The sequence below is a fragment of the Sporisorium graminicola genome, chromosome SGRAM_8, assembly GCF_005498985.1.
Source record: "Sporisorium graminicola strain CBS 10092 chromosome SGRAM_8, whole genome shotgun sequence".
In the NCBI taxonomy this organism is placed as follows: Eukaryota; Fungi; Basidiomycota; class Ustilaginomycetes; order Ustilaginales; family Ustilaginaceae; genus Sporisorium; species Sporisorium graminicola.
The window spans coordinates 891,788-907,139 of NC_043738.1; the positions used below are offsets into that span (position 1 = coordinate 891,788).

The 15,352-nt window shown below is 58.2% G+C and overlaps 4 protein-coding genes across 4 annotated transcripts; 3 read left to right on the plus strand and 1 right to left on the minus strand.

Annotated features, from left to right (window-relative positions):
* Positions 1-240: 240 nt before the first annotated feature.
* Positions 241-4,104, plus strand: EX895_006072 (uncharacterized protein; the record flags this gene model as incomplete). Its single annotated transcript, XM_029886664.1, has 1 exon — positions 241-4,104. The coding sequence occupies one exon, from the start codon at positions 241-243 to the stop codon at positions 4,102-4,104; it is 3,864 nt and encodes a 1,287-aa protein (XP_029736977.1).
* A 2,815-nt stretch (positions 4,105-6,919) lies between these two features.
* Positions 6,920-9,571, plus strand: EX895_006073 (uncharacterized protein; the record flags this gene model as incomplete). The annotated part of the gene is made up of 1 exon (XM_029886665.1): positions 6,920-9,571. The coding sequence occupies one exon, from the start codon at positions 6,920-6,922 to the stop codon at positions 9,569-9,571; it is 2,652 nt and encodes an 883-aa protein (XP_029736978.1).
* A 491-nt stretch (positions 9,572-10,062) lies between these two features.
* On the plus strand, positions 10,063-11,208 carry EX895_006074 (uncharacterized protein; the record flags this gene model as incomplete). Its single annotated transcript, XM_029886666.1, has 1 exon — positions 10,063-11,208. One exon carries the CDS (start codon positions 10,063-10,065, stop codon positions 11,206-11,208), a length of 1,146 nt encoding a protein of 381 aa, XP_029736979.1.
* Positions 11,209-11,404: 196 nt separating this feature from the next.
* EX895_006075 (uncharacterized protein) lies at positions 11,405-14,875 on the minus strand (the record flags this gene model as incomplete). The annotated part of the gene is made up of 1 exon (XM_029886667.1): positions 11,405-14,875. One exon carries the CDS (start codon positions 14,873-14,875, stop codon positions 11,405-11,407), a length of 3,471 nt encoding a protein of 1,156 aa, XP_029736980.1.
* Between the last annotated feature and the right edge of the window lie 477 nt (positions 14,876-15,352).

The following is a 15,352-nucleotide window of genomic DNA, read 5'->3' on the forward strand; positions in this document are numbered from 1 at the left end:
TCTCTCGATCCTATCCAATCCCCTATCACTCGTCTCAGTCTTGTCGTCGGCTGCCTCGAATCCCCTCATTTCATCCTCACTATCTACACTTCCTTGATCACCACATAACAGCACTCCATCCCTCGGAGTAGTGGCTGGAGGAAAGAAAGTCATTCCGCATCTCTGCCTCGTGACGGAAACCAACCCTTCGTACAGCGGATCCTTGTAGACAGCCCGCGCCGAGTCGATTTGGACGCCACCATGTCGGACTCTATGTCATCAGCTAGCTCATCGAGCTCACGCTCGTCCTTCGACGGGCCCTCGACTCCTCCCGACACGGTTCACTCGCTCCCCAACTCTCTCAAAGCCGCAAGACAGGAAGCTGGCATCGACACCGAAGAACCGCTGTGGAAGAAGCGACACACCTTCTTCCCGCTCGAACGCCAGGAACGCTACTCTGCTCCTACAGACAAGGGCTTCGTCGCTCCCGAACTCACTGAGCTCGTTGCGCCAAACATCGAATCCTTCAACGCGCTCTGGGCCGAGGATCCTTCGCTCGACCCACCGGCATCAGCTACCGTCTCGGGCTTCGTCAACGAGGGCACTGGCTTGCTCGAGAAGAGCTTGCGGCGTCTGCCTCCACGAATCGTGTTCGATGGTCAAGGTGACGCCAACAACGGTCTCGGCAACCGCATTACGCTTCGTATGGACAGCGTCAACCTGTCCAAGCCGCTCGTCAACGAACGTGCAAAAGGTGTGAGGGAGCGCAGGGTTTTCCCCTCCGAGGCGAGAGAGAGACTCTTCACCTACACGGGCAAGCTCACCGCTCGACTCTGCTGGAGCGTCAACGGCGATCCCGAGCAGAGCGACATTGTCTCGTTGGGCAACTGTCCCGTCCTTGTTCGCTCCAATCGATGCAACCTGCGCGGCATGTCGTCCAGGGAGCTCGTCGCACACCACGAAGAGTCCAACGAGTTCGGCGGCTACTTCCTCGTCAACGGTAACGAGCGTCTCATCCGATACCTCATCGTCGCCAAGGCCAACAGTCCGCAGGCCATCGAGCGTCCCAGTTTCGAAAAGCGTGGCCCTAGCTACTCGAACAAGGCCATCGTCATCCGATGCCTGCACAAGGAAGACCTCATCAGCGTCACCAACGCCGTTCACTACCTTCACAACGGTGGTCTCACGCTTCGATTCAGCTGGAGAAAGCAGGAATACATGGTCCCCGTCGTCATGGTGCTCAAGGCGCTTGTCGATGCCACCGACAAGGAGATCTTTGCCTCGATTGTTCAGGGCGATTTCGACAACACTTTCCTCACCGACCGTGTCGAGCTGCTGTTGCGCAACTTTAAGCAGTACAGCCTGTGGTCTGGTCACCAGTGCCTCGAGTACCTCGGCTCCAAGTTCCGCGTCGTACTCGGCTGCCCCGAGGACTGGAACGATGCGCAGGTCGGAAGCGAGCTCATCCACCGCATCTTCCTCGTCCACCTTGATAGCCCCCGAGAGAAGTACAAGATGCTCATCTTCATGATCCAAAAGCTCTACTCGCTCGTCGCCGGTGAGTCGTGCGTCGACAACGCCGATTCACCCCAGCACCACGAGATCCTCATGCCTGGCTTTCTCGTCGGTCAGATCATCAAGGAACGCATTGACGAGGCTGTTGGTAATGTTCGCGCCCAGATCGCCCGAGACGTGCGCATGAAGGTCAAGGGTCTCGACTTCTACGACTCTCGTTACATCAAGAAGACCGTCTCCAAGGTCAACATCGACATCGGCGTGAAAATCGCTTCGTTCCTCGCCACGGGCAACCTCTCTTCACCCTCGGGTCTCGATCTGCAGCAGACGTCCGGTTTCACCATCATGGCCGAAAAGCTCAACTTTGCGCGCTACCTCGCCCACTTCCGTTCGGTCCATCGAGGTGCTTTCTTCGCCGAACTCAAGACCACCTCGGTCCGAAAGCTGCTTCCCGAGGCCTGGGGTTTCCTGTGCCCCGTTCATACACCAGACGGTTCGCCATGCGGCCTGCTCAACCACTTCTCGCACACATGTAGAATGACGACGCGCCAGCCGGACGTTTCGCACATCCACGCGCTGCTGTCGGGCCTCGGCATGACCGAAGCCGCCTTTGCCGTCGGTGCCGTCGGCGCTGCCAGCCAGAAGAACGCCAATGCGAGCGACAACATCGTCGTCGTGCAGCTCGATGGCGCCATCCTCGGCTACACCACCCCCGCCCTCGCCAAGCACATGGCCACCGCGCTCCGCATCTGGAAGACCGAGGGCCTCCACCGCGTTCCCCTCGACCTCGAGATCGGCTTCGTCCCCACCTCGCGTGCCGGTCAGTACCCCGGTCTCTACCTCTTCTCCAACCGCGCCCGCATGATGCGTCCCGTCCGTCTGCTCCACAACAACAAGATCGACATGGTTGGTCCCTTTGAGCAGGTCTACCTTGACATCGCCTGCGACCCGCAAGAGATCCAACCCGGTGTTTCCACCCATGTCGAGTTGGCGCCCACCTCCATCCTCTCGGTGCTCGCCAACTTGACCCCCTTCTCAGACTACAACCAATCTCCACGCAACTGTTACCAAGCGCAGATGATGAAGCAAACAATGGGAACCGCGTCGACAGCGGTGAGCAGGAGGACGGACAACAAGCTGTACCGGATCCAGACGCCGCAGACGCCTGTGGTTCGCCCCGAGCTGTACAACAAGTACGGGTTCGATGACTACCCGAACGGAACGAACGCGATTGTGGCGGTCATCTCGTATACAGGTTACGACATGGAGGACGCGATGATCCTCAACAAGAGCGCACACGAGCGTGGGTTTGGCTACGGAACGGTGTACAAGTCCGAGACGATCGATCTGCGCGATCTGAAGGGCAAGTCGAGCTCGAGTGTGCCGACGCTACACTTTGGCTTTGCGCCCAACTCGCGGCCGACAGAGGCGCAGCGGGCGATCCTGGACCAGGACGGCTTGCCCTATGTCGGGCAGAAGGTGTTGGCGGGCGAGCCGATCTGCGCCTACTGGGACGAGGTGAGCGGCAAGACCATGTTCAAGAAGTTCAAGGGTGACGAGTACGCCTACGTCGACACGGTGCGTCTGCTCGGCGGGGATGCCGGGTCCGGTGGAGGCGACAGCGAGTGTCAGAAGGTGCAGATCATGCTTCGTATCACGCGATCGCCCGTGATTGGCGACAAGTTCTCCTCGCGTCACGGACAGAAGGGTGTCTGTTCGCAGAAGTGGCCCGCGGTTGACATGCCGTTCTCGGAGAGCGGTATGCAGCCGGACGTGATCATCAACCCGCACGCGTTCCCGTCGCGTATGACGATCGGAATGCTGATCGAGTCGATCGCGGGGAAAGCGGGTGCGATGCACGGCATTGCGCAGGACTCGACGCCGTTCACGTTCAGCGAGGATTTCACGCCCACCGAGTTCTTTGGGGAACAGCTCAAGGCGGCCGGGTACAACCACGTGGGCAACGAGCCCATGTACTCCGGTATCACGGGTCAGGAACTGCGCGCCGACATCTACCTGGGCGTGGTGTATTACCAGCGTCTGCGACACATGGTCAACGACAAGTTCCAGGTGCGTACCACGGGTCCCGTGCACGCGCTGACCCGCCAGCCGATCAAGGGCAGGAAGCGTGCCGGTGGTATCCGATTTGGTGAAATGGAGCGTGATGCGCTGTTGGCGCACGGAACGTCGTACATGCTGCAAGACAGGTTGATGAACTGTTCCGATTATTCGACGTCGTACGTGTGCCGAACGTGCGGCTCGCTGCTTTCGGTCGGCTTCGACACGTCGGCGTCGACGCACGGTGGCGCCGTTTCGAGCATCGACATGTCGACGCAGGGCACCACACCCATTCTGGGCCCCAACGGCGAATTCTGCCGCGTCTGCCGAGCCGAAGACGAGGTGCGTCGCCAGCAGGGCCTCGAGCCGCTGCGTGGCAAGCGACTGCCCGTCGGCGGCGTCGAGGCTCACATTGGCATCCCGCAGGCAAACGTCATCAACAACGTTACTGGAGGAGACCTGGATGTCGTGGCAGTACCCTATGTTCTCAAGTACCTTGTCGCTGAGCTCGCGGCGATGGGTATCAAAATGAGCTTTGGCGTCTCGCCTTGAGGTGGAACCTCTTGGAGGGTGTGTTTTTTTCCCTTGGTTAGCTTGCATCATGTTTTCAATAATCACTCAAGTTCTGATGATCAGATGCTGCGGTGTGCGAAGCTTTGTTCTTGGTGACTGCGTTGAGCTGTGGTCGAATGGATTGACAGCGTGTTGGAAGGCACAGACGGGCTTTCTGAGGGCAAGATCTTGTTTGCCGCTGCAAACTGAATCGAAAAGAACAGCCAAGGCCTGCCTCCTCGTGAAGAGTGAAGCTGCTGTTGGTGCCAAGAGAAGACAGACGGCTCTAAATTATCAAGATCGCTTCCGAAGATCTCTCTGTCTGTGAACGAGGTACATGGCCGCTAGCTTTCCTCGCTTGTGCGTACCATTGCAGAGCTTTGATTGTATTGTCGAGGTCGGCCGTGTCGGCGAACTGAACGTGGCTTTTTTTTATTCTCTCTGATGAGCCTGCGCGCAAGACACGAGATGCAGGCAGAGTTTAAACTTTTTTTAGAGCTCGCTTCTCTTATAATACTCTGCTTGCTGCTATTAGCAGCACCAAAGTCAATCAACCGAAGTTCGGGTGAGCCAACCAAGGGGCTCGCTTGGCCGCGAGAAAGCGAAGGAAAAGCGAACGATGAATCATCATCGCAAATACCTCACTGGCTCGCCCAGACGACGTGGACGGCCAGCGAGATCAATCCTCGATGGGGGCTACACCACAGGCTCAAACGACGGAGTGTACTGGTAGTGTGCAGCTGCAGAGAGAGAAGTCAATCCGATTTCGACTGCTGCGTCTGAGTGCTGTTGTGCATCGGGGACTGGTGAACGACTTGCAAAGGCCGACTGGAAGCTGCAAATGTTACACCGACGCACCAACCCGCTCGCCCGAGCGGGCTTTTCTTTGCAGTAAAGTGACGTGCTGCCCGGCAAATATAAGACTCGCATTTATGCACGTCGATGCATGCTTGACCTGTCTCGATCGGCCGTGGTCATCGGCACAAGCAGCGCAGGAAATTAAGCCTCGCTCTGCTCTCGCTTGCTTAGGGCACACACATTTTCGCGGTCTAACGAGTCTAACGAGGAGCAGGTTGGCCACGAGTTAGTTTCTCTCGCATACAGCTCCTCCTCGGGCTCCGGTCTGACGAGACCTTGGCAGAGGAGCAACGTCGATCCCTCGCCCTCGTCCGTGAGTGGGTTGGGTGGGTTTGCGGTGTCCCTTGAACGGCCTCGACGAACCATCAGGAATAGAGCGTGACTGCTTCTTTGTCCTACGGTATCTGGCGCTCGTCACTTCAGCTAAGAGGAGCGAACCGACGCGAAAGGCAAGGCTGGAATGTGGTACGGGACAAGCGCCGCCAAGCGACACCTGCAGCGTGGCACCTCATGTAATGGCTGCGATTCAATGACGGAGTGCGATGCCGAGGTCGAAGGACGTGCTTGGATCGGTACGGATGAGTCAGGGAGGTGAGATGCCCATCCCGAGCCATGTCTGACCCAAGAACCTGGTCAGTCAGTCGAGACACACTTAGCAAAGTACCGCACCCCTCAGCCCCATCTCCGAAGCCGCCGCCGACCAACACAACGGTTGGGCATGCATCGTGGGCAGGCCTCACCACACCTCTCTGCGCTCGGAAAAGGGGTCACGAGCCAATCAGGGCGCTAGAAAGAGTTCGTTGCACCGTAAGGGCTGGAGTGGATCGGAACATGCTCGCCCTACCCTCGCTTTTTTCATCCTTGTCAACTGTGATTTGGATCAGCGATTAGCCGACACTCGGTCGGTCAAGTCGCAGTTCATCGTCGCCTTAGGCTGCGGCGGTCGCCTCGGTGCTGCCTGTGCGGTCGTCGCTTGTGCTCTTTTCTCGAATCTACTGCTACTTGGCACATGGCTCGAAACTGAGAACGGCCCTCATTGCATCGTCAAGACGGTCCTTGCTCTCGCGGACAGGGGAAGGAAGGCATATAGGCGGGCCAGCTCGACGGCCTGGGCGTAGCCAGTAAGCGATGGACGGAGAACAAAATGAGGGGAATAAATCTTTTTCGTTTTCTCGGTATTTTCTCAAGTTGTAGCTGTGCTGTACTGCGCTGTGCTGTGCGGTTCTGTAATTTGTCGTCGTGTGCCAGGTGGGCTCTTGTGCTGCGCTGCTGCGAAATGAAACTGCTTGCGATGTAAAAGGGCGGATCGCAGTCTCCTGTGCTGCTTTTCGTCACCATCATCCACTCACCTCTACACTGGCCACCATCTTTTCTGCCATTTACCAGGCTGCCGCAGTCCTTTCTGCATCTCATTCTATCCACCCTTTCGTGGAGCTTCGTAGCATCAGTCTGACCTCCCCTCCATCTACCACGCCACTCTCCACATAGATCCTCAATCTGCAACCTCACACGCACTCTCGTCTGCATTTCCACGCCATTTTCGATCACCTCGACCCGACACACACCGTCTCTTTTCGACTGCTTCATCATCACACACCCTCGCATCCTCGCTGCATCACTGTTCCTACTCTAGTTTTGCACCAGCCAAACGACTTGTAGAGCCAGTTGCAAAGTTCGTAGTCACGCACTCCCATTCGAGCCTCAAGCCAGTTTCAGCATAGACTCGACCACCCTCTACTCTGCACTTTTGCTGTACCACTTCCAACAGCCGTAAGCAGTAGCCAGTCAGCTGCGACGTTGGTGCTTTCACATCGACACATCTTTAGCAAATCATCCTCTCGCGCAACGTGACGCTTTCGTCACAGTTGCGTCCTCAACTTCTCCCTCAAAGAGGCACACACCTCCGGACTACCCTTGCATCTCTGCTAGTCCCTCTCGTCTTGCACCACCAGCAATCATGGAGGGATCCAGCTCTTCAGCATCACCCAGCGCCTCGCTGGGTGGGACCTCTCCACTCGGCTCCGACGAAGGGCGTAGCGTTCTCATCTGCCTGCTCCGTCTCGACCTGCGCATTCACGACAACCCGCTCTTTTATTACGCTCATCAGACACCCAAGCCTATCGTCTCCACCGCCGAAAAGACGATCGACCTCAGTAAGCTCGAGGATGAAGCGCTGCTCGGTTCCACTGCCGATTACCTCCTTCCTGTCTTTGTATTTGATGAGCGAGAGATGGAGCTCAGCGGTCTGCCCGGTTACCAGAGGAAAGGTCCCGAGGCTCGCACCAGAGAGTACGGCTTCTGGAAGACCGGCGGCTTCCGAACTCGATTCGTCTCCGAGTCCGTCTATGACGTGCGCTCGCGCCTCCGTTCTGTCAGTTCTGACCTGCTCATCCGCTTTGGTACTCCAGAGGAAGTCATCTACAACCTTGTGCATGCCTTCCAAGCAGAGGGTACTCACGTAGAAGGCGTCTGGATGCAAAAGGAAATGACCTACCCTGAAATTGATGTCGAGAACGGCGTCGTCGAGAAGCTCCAGGGTAGTGGCGTGCCCGTCCACTTCGTCCAAGGAAAGACTCTCATCCACCCTTCCGACCTTCCCTTCGAAAGCAGCGAAACCCCCGACGTCTTCACTCCCTTTCGCAAGAAGGTCGAGGCGCTGGGACCCAAGATGGTCCGTCCTGTCAAGCACTCTCCCACCAAGTTCAAAGCCTTCCCGCCTACCGTCCCATCCACACCCGACTATGCTCTCGATGTATCCTACGAAGTTGACGTCGACGGCCTCGCCCCGCGCGCGCTCGAGTCCAAGGATAAGCAAGAGGGTCAAGTCTCCTTCCACGACATTCTCCGCTTCCTCCTTACGCCTCTCAACGATTCCCAACTCCCACCAAGCCTAGAGGCCAGCGCTTTGCTCCAACAACGACATCCCGCTTCCGCCTTCCCGCTGCGCGGTGGTGAGTCGTCTGCCTTGGAACGTCTCGACTGGTACTTCGTCCGGGGCAAGTCGGCGGACTCTTCGCGATGGGGCAAGGCCGATCCACCACCCGTCGCTCGGTACAAGCAGACCCGCAATAACCTCATCGGCCACGCCTACAGCACCAAGATGTCGCCGTTCCTCGCCTACGGAAGCATTTCTCCACGACAGATCTGGGAGGCGCTCGATGACCACGAGAAAAAGTTTGGCGAGGACCAAAACACGTATTGGGTTCGATTCGAGCTGCTGTGGCGAGATTACTTTTTCTTTGTTGCCGAGAAGTTCGGGCCGCTGCTCTACGATCTCGGCGGCTTTGAGCGCGCCACTGACCCGCGACAGGCCGCCAAGAAGATGGAGGAAGGCTGGTGGCGCAAGTGGGATCCACTCAAGGACGGGCCCGAGCACGAGATGACCCGACTGCTCGAAGGCCGAACCGGTATACCTTTCATCGATGCCAACATTCTCGAGTTGAGAGAGTCCGGCTTTATGTCCAACCGTGGTCGCCAGAACATTGCCAGCTTCTTGTCCAAAGATCTGGGCTACGACTGGCGCATCGGTGCCGAATTCTTTCAGTCGCATCTCGTCGACTACGATCCGACATCCAACTACGGCAATTGGCAGTATGTCGCGGGTGTCGGCAACGATCCACGGGCCTCGCGCCAGTTTAACACGGTCAAGCAGGCCAAGGACTACGATTCGCACGGAGACTATGTTAAGATGTGGATCCCGGCGCTACGCAACCTGCATGCCGACTATGTGCACACGCCCTGGCTGCTCACCGCCGAGGAGCGAAGACGCTACGGCCTCAAAACTACCAAGATGGATGTCACCATCGACGCCTACCCTGCGCAACCCTTGTTTGAGCACGAAGGCTGGCAGCGTCACTATGAGCGCAAGCAGGGTGTCGGCTCCAAGATGCACGGCAACCCACAAGAAAAGGTCAAGGATGGCAAGGTTCCCCGACGTCATCGACCTAGCTACCGTGTACAGGCTGCTACGTATGGCGCTCTTACCGATGGCGGCCACATCGATCAGTTTTCCGCATCGACTGGCACCTTTGGCGGGCAGTACGACAGCAGTGCCTTACGGAACGTAGCCCCACCTCTGCGAGGCGCGTCCGGTTCCATCGGACCATCCTATGTTGCACGCTCCAGCCCAAATCTCGCCGCCAACGTTGCGGCACTCAACATTGGTGGCGGATCTGAGCGCAGCGGGTCGCCCTTTGGGACGTCTCCGGCCGGGCACAACAAGTTTGGTCGTTCCCCAGCCGGTGGTGGCAGCGCGCCGAGCAACTTGCCTGCGCCAATTGGCCGTGCACCAGGCAATGCGTTCGATTTTGGCCCCGGAAGGACAGGCAGCGCCTCTTCGCTGGAAGGACCGAATGGCCGATTGCGTTGTACCACGGGCGCGAATGATGGCGGCGACGCGTACGCAGGAGGTTCTCCCAATGGGTACGTTGATTCGACCACCTCAACAGCAGGAGGCAACGGCAATAACGGACACGGGAATGAATCCGGAAGCGGGCCGGGCAGCGGTAACGGCAATGTCAACGGCGCTTTTGCCGGAGGCAACGGTCACGCCCCACAAGCTGTCTCTAAAGCCGATCTCGAGACGAGCTGGCGCCGTGGATCCAAGTAAGAAAATCCGACCCTCACAGTCTTTGCATCTTCATCAGCATGTTTGTGTTTGTTTTTGAGGGAGACACTTTTATCTTTGCTTGCAGCGTCTTTCTTTCTTCATTGAATGTTCAAGGTACTTTCAATCGAAGTCGCTAGGGCAGAGTGTGCTTGCGAGCTTTGCCTTTGTAGTCTTGGTGAGAGGTTTCGACCGTTGGAAACGCCTCGCTTTGAGATGAAGTCCGAATTTCGATGGTGGCGATGCATGGCGGCGGTGTGGGTTCGGGATCGAGTTGCGTTGCGCAAGAAGTTATTGCTTGTGAGGACGTGGGATGGTTGATAAAGTTGGGTGTCTAGCAGCTTTGGCGGGTGCAACTCACGGTTCCAGCAGGGGAGTGGTGGTGCGGGTCAATGTGGGTGAAAGGAAGACCTGAGGAGCTGGTTGGGAGTACTTAAGCGCAGCGCTGGCAAGCACACCTTGCCTCCCTCCCTAGCGACATCACGGCAGCAAAGATGCACGTAACGACGATCTCGACTGTGATACTGTACTGGCTACAGCTATGCTCTGCTGCCAAAGCGACGTCGTTCTGGTCGTCGATCCATGCGATTGAAGCACGAGACCCTGCGGTGCACGATCAACGCCACCAGTACCACTCGTCGTCGCAATCCTCTTCTCACGTGTACACGCAGGCTCTTGGACACGACGTCGCCACGCCTGTGGGTCACACGTCGTCCGTGCGATGCACACACCCGGTGGCGCGCGTTTCGTTCTACACGCTGACTCGTGCCGAGCAAGCGGCGTGGATGGAGCACTTCCAGCTGCTGCACACGCGCGGCAAGTCGATCTTCATCAAGGGCGGGAGCTACATGGACGACCTGGTGATGGTGCACATCGGCCTGCAGGAAGAGATGCACTACAATGCCTGTTTCCTCGTCTGCCACACGGCGTTCCTGCGTGCGTTCTACAGCCTGATGCGCATCACCGGCTACCGCGGCCGCGAGGCGTACTGGGACATCGAACACGACTGGCCACACGGCATGCACCACTCACGCCTCTGGCAGACGCTTGGCTCCTCGTCCGCCCACGGTGGCGCCATCCCCTCCGGCCCCTTCCGCAACCTCCAATGCGGCGTCCTACCCAACACGCGAAAACCCGGCTACTCGCTCGTCAAGCCCCACTTTGTCACGCGCCACTTTAACGCCAACTGGACTCACACCCCGCTCGTCAAAGGCGACATGTACTCGCACCACTACAACGCGTCTCTGTACACCCGCATACTCACCGCGCGCACCTACACCAGCCTGCGCACCCTGCTCGAATCCTCGCTGCACGCCTGGACCCACCAGAGCATCGGCGGCGAAATGTGGCTCTACTCGAGCCCCTGCGAACCCGCCTTCTGGTTGCTCCACGCCGAAGTCGACCGCTGCTGGCGCAGCTGGCAGCACAACCACCACGCCTGGTTCCACTACGACGGACACAGAAGGCTCCAGGACGCGCATGGAAAGACGGCGATCAGAGCAGCCAGTCTCAACGACAGCATCGACTTCTACGGCCTCTTCGAAAAGGTCAAGGTGCGCGACGTCATGCATCCTAGGAGGGGAATCATGTGTTTCAGATACGATCGCCTGTTGGGTGGGCAACTAGACACCGGCGCCTAAGTGAATGTCCCGTGCCGACCCGCTCTGTACTTCTGTGTTCACACTCTCACCTCGTCACTAGGCCCGGTCTCTCTCATCCCCCTACCTTACATCTCAGCCTCTCCCTTGCCACATCCACATCCACATACCGTAATTGTTCCCATAGACGTTGCATTAACTATATCAAAAGTGCCAGAGGTGGCCCCTATCTCTGAACTTAACGCCTGCCATCGATCAAATCGCGCGCACTCCTCACCGCCTCCTCCCTCTGCCTCTCCCTGATGATCTCGACCTTGCGCTCGTGCAGGTCCAGCAGCCTCGCTGCGGTGCGATACGTGTCCAGCAGCCTGATGACCTGTGCCGCCTCGCGCATGTCGGCCAGCCCGCGGCTGATGGCCTCCATGGTCACAAAGTGCGCGTACCACGGCGAGAAGCTGTCTCCTCCTCCTCTGCTGGCGAGGTCGCGATGCAGAGGGAGTTTGGCGTCTGGCGAGAGGTAAAAGGCGCCCGGTGCGGTGTAGTCGTCACTGTCGTGATCCGGGAGGGGTGGGGTGGTGGTGGTGCGGGGTTCGGTGTCAGGGTCGACGTCGTCTTCGCCAAGCGAAGGGGTGGAGCGGTCGAAGGGCAGATCGACGTAAGGATCGTCGTCGTTTCGCCCCTGATGTCGCCGGTTGGGTGGGGTGGAGGAGACAGTCGTTGCGTCCGAGCGGTGTGTCGCAGCCGGATCGAGCAGCGTACCTGGCGGCAGCGGGTCGAAGTCGACCACATCGTCATCCAACTCCTGAACCTCAGCCACGTCGCGCCCATCTACAAGCCTGTCCACCTGCGCTTCGACCCCTACATCCCTCTCCTTCTTACCCAGCTTGTCCCCACTCAGCCGCGACCGCATCCACGCATTCGGAGGATCGCGATACAGCACATGCTCGACCACCGAAAGCGCTTCCTCCAGCTGTCCTGCGCGAGCCATCGACGCGGCCAAATGGTTCCAGTTGTCCGAGTCGAAGCCGAACCCATCGTTTTTGGCGCGCGACCAGATCCTGGCAACCTGGTCGTGTCGGCCCGCTGTAGACAGCAGGTCGATCATGATCGAGATGGGCAGACAGAGCATGCTGCGGCTGCTTGCGTCTTGCCTGCGCTCGGACGACCGTGCGACCGGGCCGTCCTCGGCGACTTGGCTGTCGCCATCAGAGGGTGCGCTGTATGCGTAGACACGACGACGCTTGCTGTGCGCCGCCTTGAGCGCCGATTCGTAGATCTGGTCGAACAACGCCAGCGCGCTGTCAATGTCTCCTGCTCGTCGATATGCGTCGAGCAGCGGCGTCAGGGCAGGCACAGACAAATTTGGCATGCGCCGTGCCATAGTCTTGAGCGTCTGCTCCACCTTCTCTGGCTCGCCACGACGCGCCTGAGCCACCATGAGCACCGTGTACAGATTCTCAAACGGCGCGCTGTGCTTCGCCGCAAGTCTGTGTTCACCGCCACCGCCACTGCCACCTCCACTTCCGCTAGCAACCTGATCCGCCTTCTGCACCTTGGCCGTTTGCGCCCGCGTAGCAGGCACATCCCACGAAGACGGCCGGAAGATCCTCTTCGTTTCGTCGGTGACGAGCTGCGAAACGAGGTTGCAAGCGAGATCGTAGTTGGCCTCGTTTTCGCTGTGCGCATAGCTGTGCACCATGACGCTCCACGTGATGGCGCTCGGTGTGAGTTTGCGACTCTGCATCTCGTCAAAGTAGTCTTTGGCCTCCTGGTGGTCACCCAGTCGAAGGTAGCCGTGGATCATGATGGTAAAATGGTAGATGTTCGCACCCTGACCACTTCCACCATTGCCCGTGAGATCAGGCAACGCCAACTCCGCTTCTGAAAACACTTCTTCAGCGACATCCATCAGGCCGGCGTCGCATGCGCTTTGCAACATGAGCGCATACGTGCTTGCATTGGGCACGATTCCCAGCTTGCGAACCGTGTCGACGAACTTCATCACCTTCTGCACTGGCAGTGAGCTGAGCACGTACGCCTTGAGAATGATGTTGCACACCTCGATGGTGGGGCGGACGCGCGAATCGCGCTGATCCTGCATCCACCCGAACAGCCGGATAGCCGCCTCGTACAGTCCGGACTCAACAAAGCAGTTGAGTAGTGCAGCGTACGTGATGCGATCCGGCGACTTGCCTGCTGCAATCATGGCTCGGAGCGCATGCGCTGCCGAGTCTGGATCGCGACGAAGGGCAAACCCATGAATGAGAATCGTGTAGGTGTACGTGTCTGGCTGCAAACCGAACTCTTTCATCTGCTCGAAGACAGCGAGAGCCGCATCAATGTTGGCCTTGCGGACGTGCATGTCGATGATGAGATTGAAATCGGACGATCGCGGCGTGATGCCCCTTTCTAGCGCTTGCGTCAGGTAATGCTCAGCCAGATCGACGTCGTCAGAGCGGTTGCAGGACTTGATGAGGAGACCGTAGGCCTTGCCATCGAGCGGGACCTTGTCCTCGGCACATTCGTCCAAGCGACGAGCTTCAAAGTCAAATACCTCGCCCAAACGAGCATGGAGCATCTGGACGTCGCCGCGAGCGGCGGCCAGCTCCGCCATGACTCTGCGCGAAAACTCGTCATGACCTTTCGACGAGCGCCTCTTCAGGTGAGCCAGAAGCGCCGTCACTCGGTCTGCACGATTCCGCACGGCCCAGGAGAGAGCTACATTCCGTAAAAGCGCGATCGACGCCCGACCTTGACCTTCGGATTTGGCATTCGTGACGCGATGCAAGAGCGCCTCGAGACGAGCTGCTGGTGCTTGGCCACCGCTTTCCGCAATCATGCGATTGATGAGCCTACAGGGCAGATGTACGCCGCGCGACCAGAGATCGTCGTACAGCTCCAACGCCGCCTCTTTGCTTTTCCGGAGCTGGGACCGAAGAAAGATTTCGCAGGCGAATACGAATCCAGGTTGTTCGGAGTCGCGATTGGTGCTGATTGCCTCGAGTATACTGTGAGCGTCGTTCGTTTGCGACAAACAATGGAAGAAGGCAGTTCGAGCGTTTCTGAAAGCTTTGTGTGAGAGCAGGAATGCATGCGGCGAATCGAGAATCCACTCGAGGACGTCCTTGATGGGATCGCCAGATTCTACTGGCATAACGTGGCCTCTATCGAGGTCGGCTAGCATGCCGTCGTCTTCGAAAAAGCTGGGTTGCAGCCGAATCGCTCTCGACAGTGTCTTGGGTGACGGTTGGCAGTTGATTTCAAAGTCGATCGAGTCGGCAATGGTGAGCAAGGTGGTATGGATGGGCGACAGATAGTCGTCGTGCATGTTAGGATCGGTCTTGTACCTGTAGATATCCGGGCGACATTCAAGCAACACCTGATCCATGGTTTTCAGCGCTGCGATCGGCTGCGCCTGAAGCGCGACTCCAATTGGCTCCAGCAATGCAATGGTGAGATCCGAGTGCTTGAGGGTCGACTGTAAATTCGAGGAAGCAGCCAGACGGCTTCTAGAGCGGACGATGTGGCAGTCTTGCAGGATTGCGTTGATGCGTCGACCCAAGAGATGACGCAATGCCTTAGAGGTGGGGAGCTCTGCTTTGTTCGTGGTTGTGTAGTGGGCAGACTTGGCCAGAAGTCTGGCGATGACTACGCGGGTGGCCACAGGAAGCGTCTCTTTGTGTGCGTACGTTCGATATAACCGCCACATACGATGGGCTGCTCGTCTGCGGCGATCAATCCCTAGCCTGTCGCTTCGTTGCTGCCAACCTGGAGCAAACTCTGCTTTCAGATCGGCAAAGCTGTTGTCAATGTCTGCCTTCATTTGGGCATCTTCGCGTGTGAACTTCTTGCGAGCAGGCATCCAAGGAGCGAGCCAGTGGTCGGGATCTGAGCTGGGTTTTGCGGAAGGAGGAGCGACAGGAGAGCGTTCATCCGCGCTTCGTTGCCATTGGCGATGAGAGGGTGCTGAGGATAGGCTGTGCGGGAAGGTCAGATGGGCGGCATGCTGTTCTACGTGTGAGTTGCCTACCCTGCTAGTCGCGGCGGCGGTTGAAGCGTATCGAGCCTGGCGATGTGGCTGGGTCGGCTGGGCTGAAGCGGAGCTGCGCACGGGAAGACTGAGCTTGTTATCATGTTGTTGAGGGGTCAGGTGCTGCCGTGATCTGCTGCGAGACGAGTAATATTT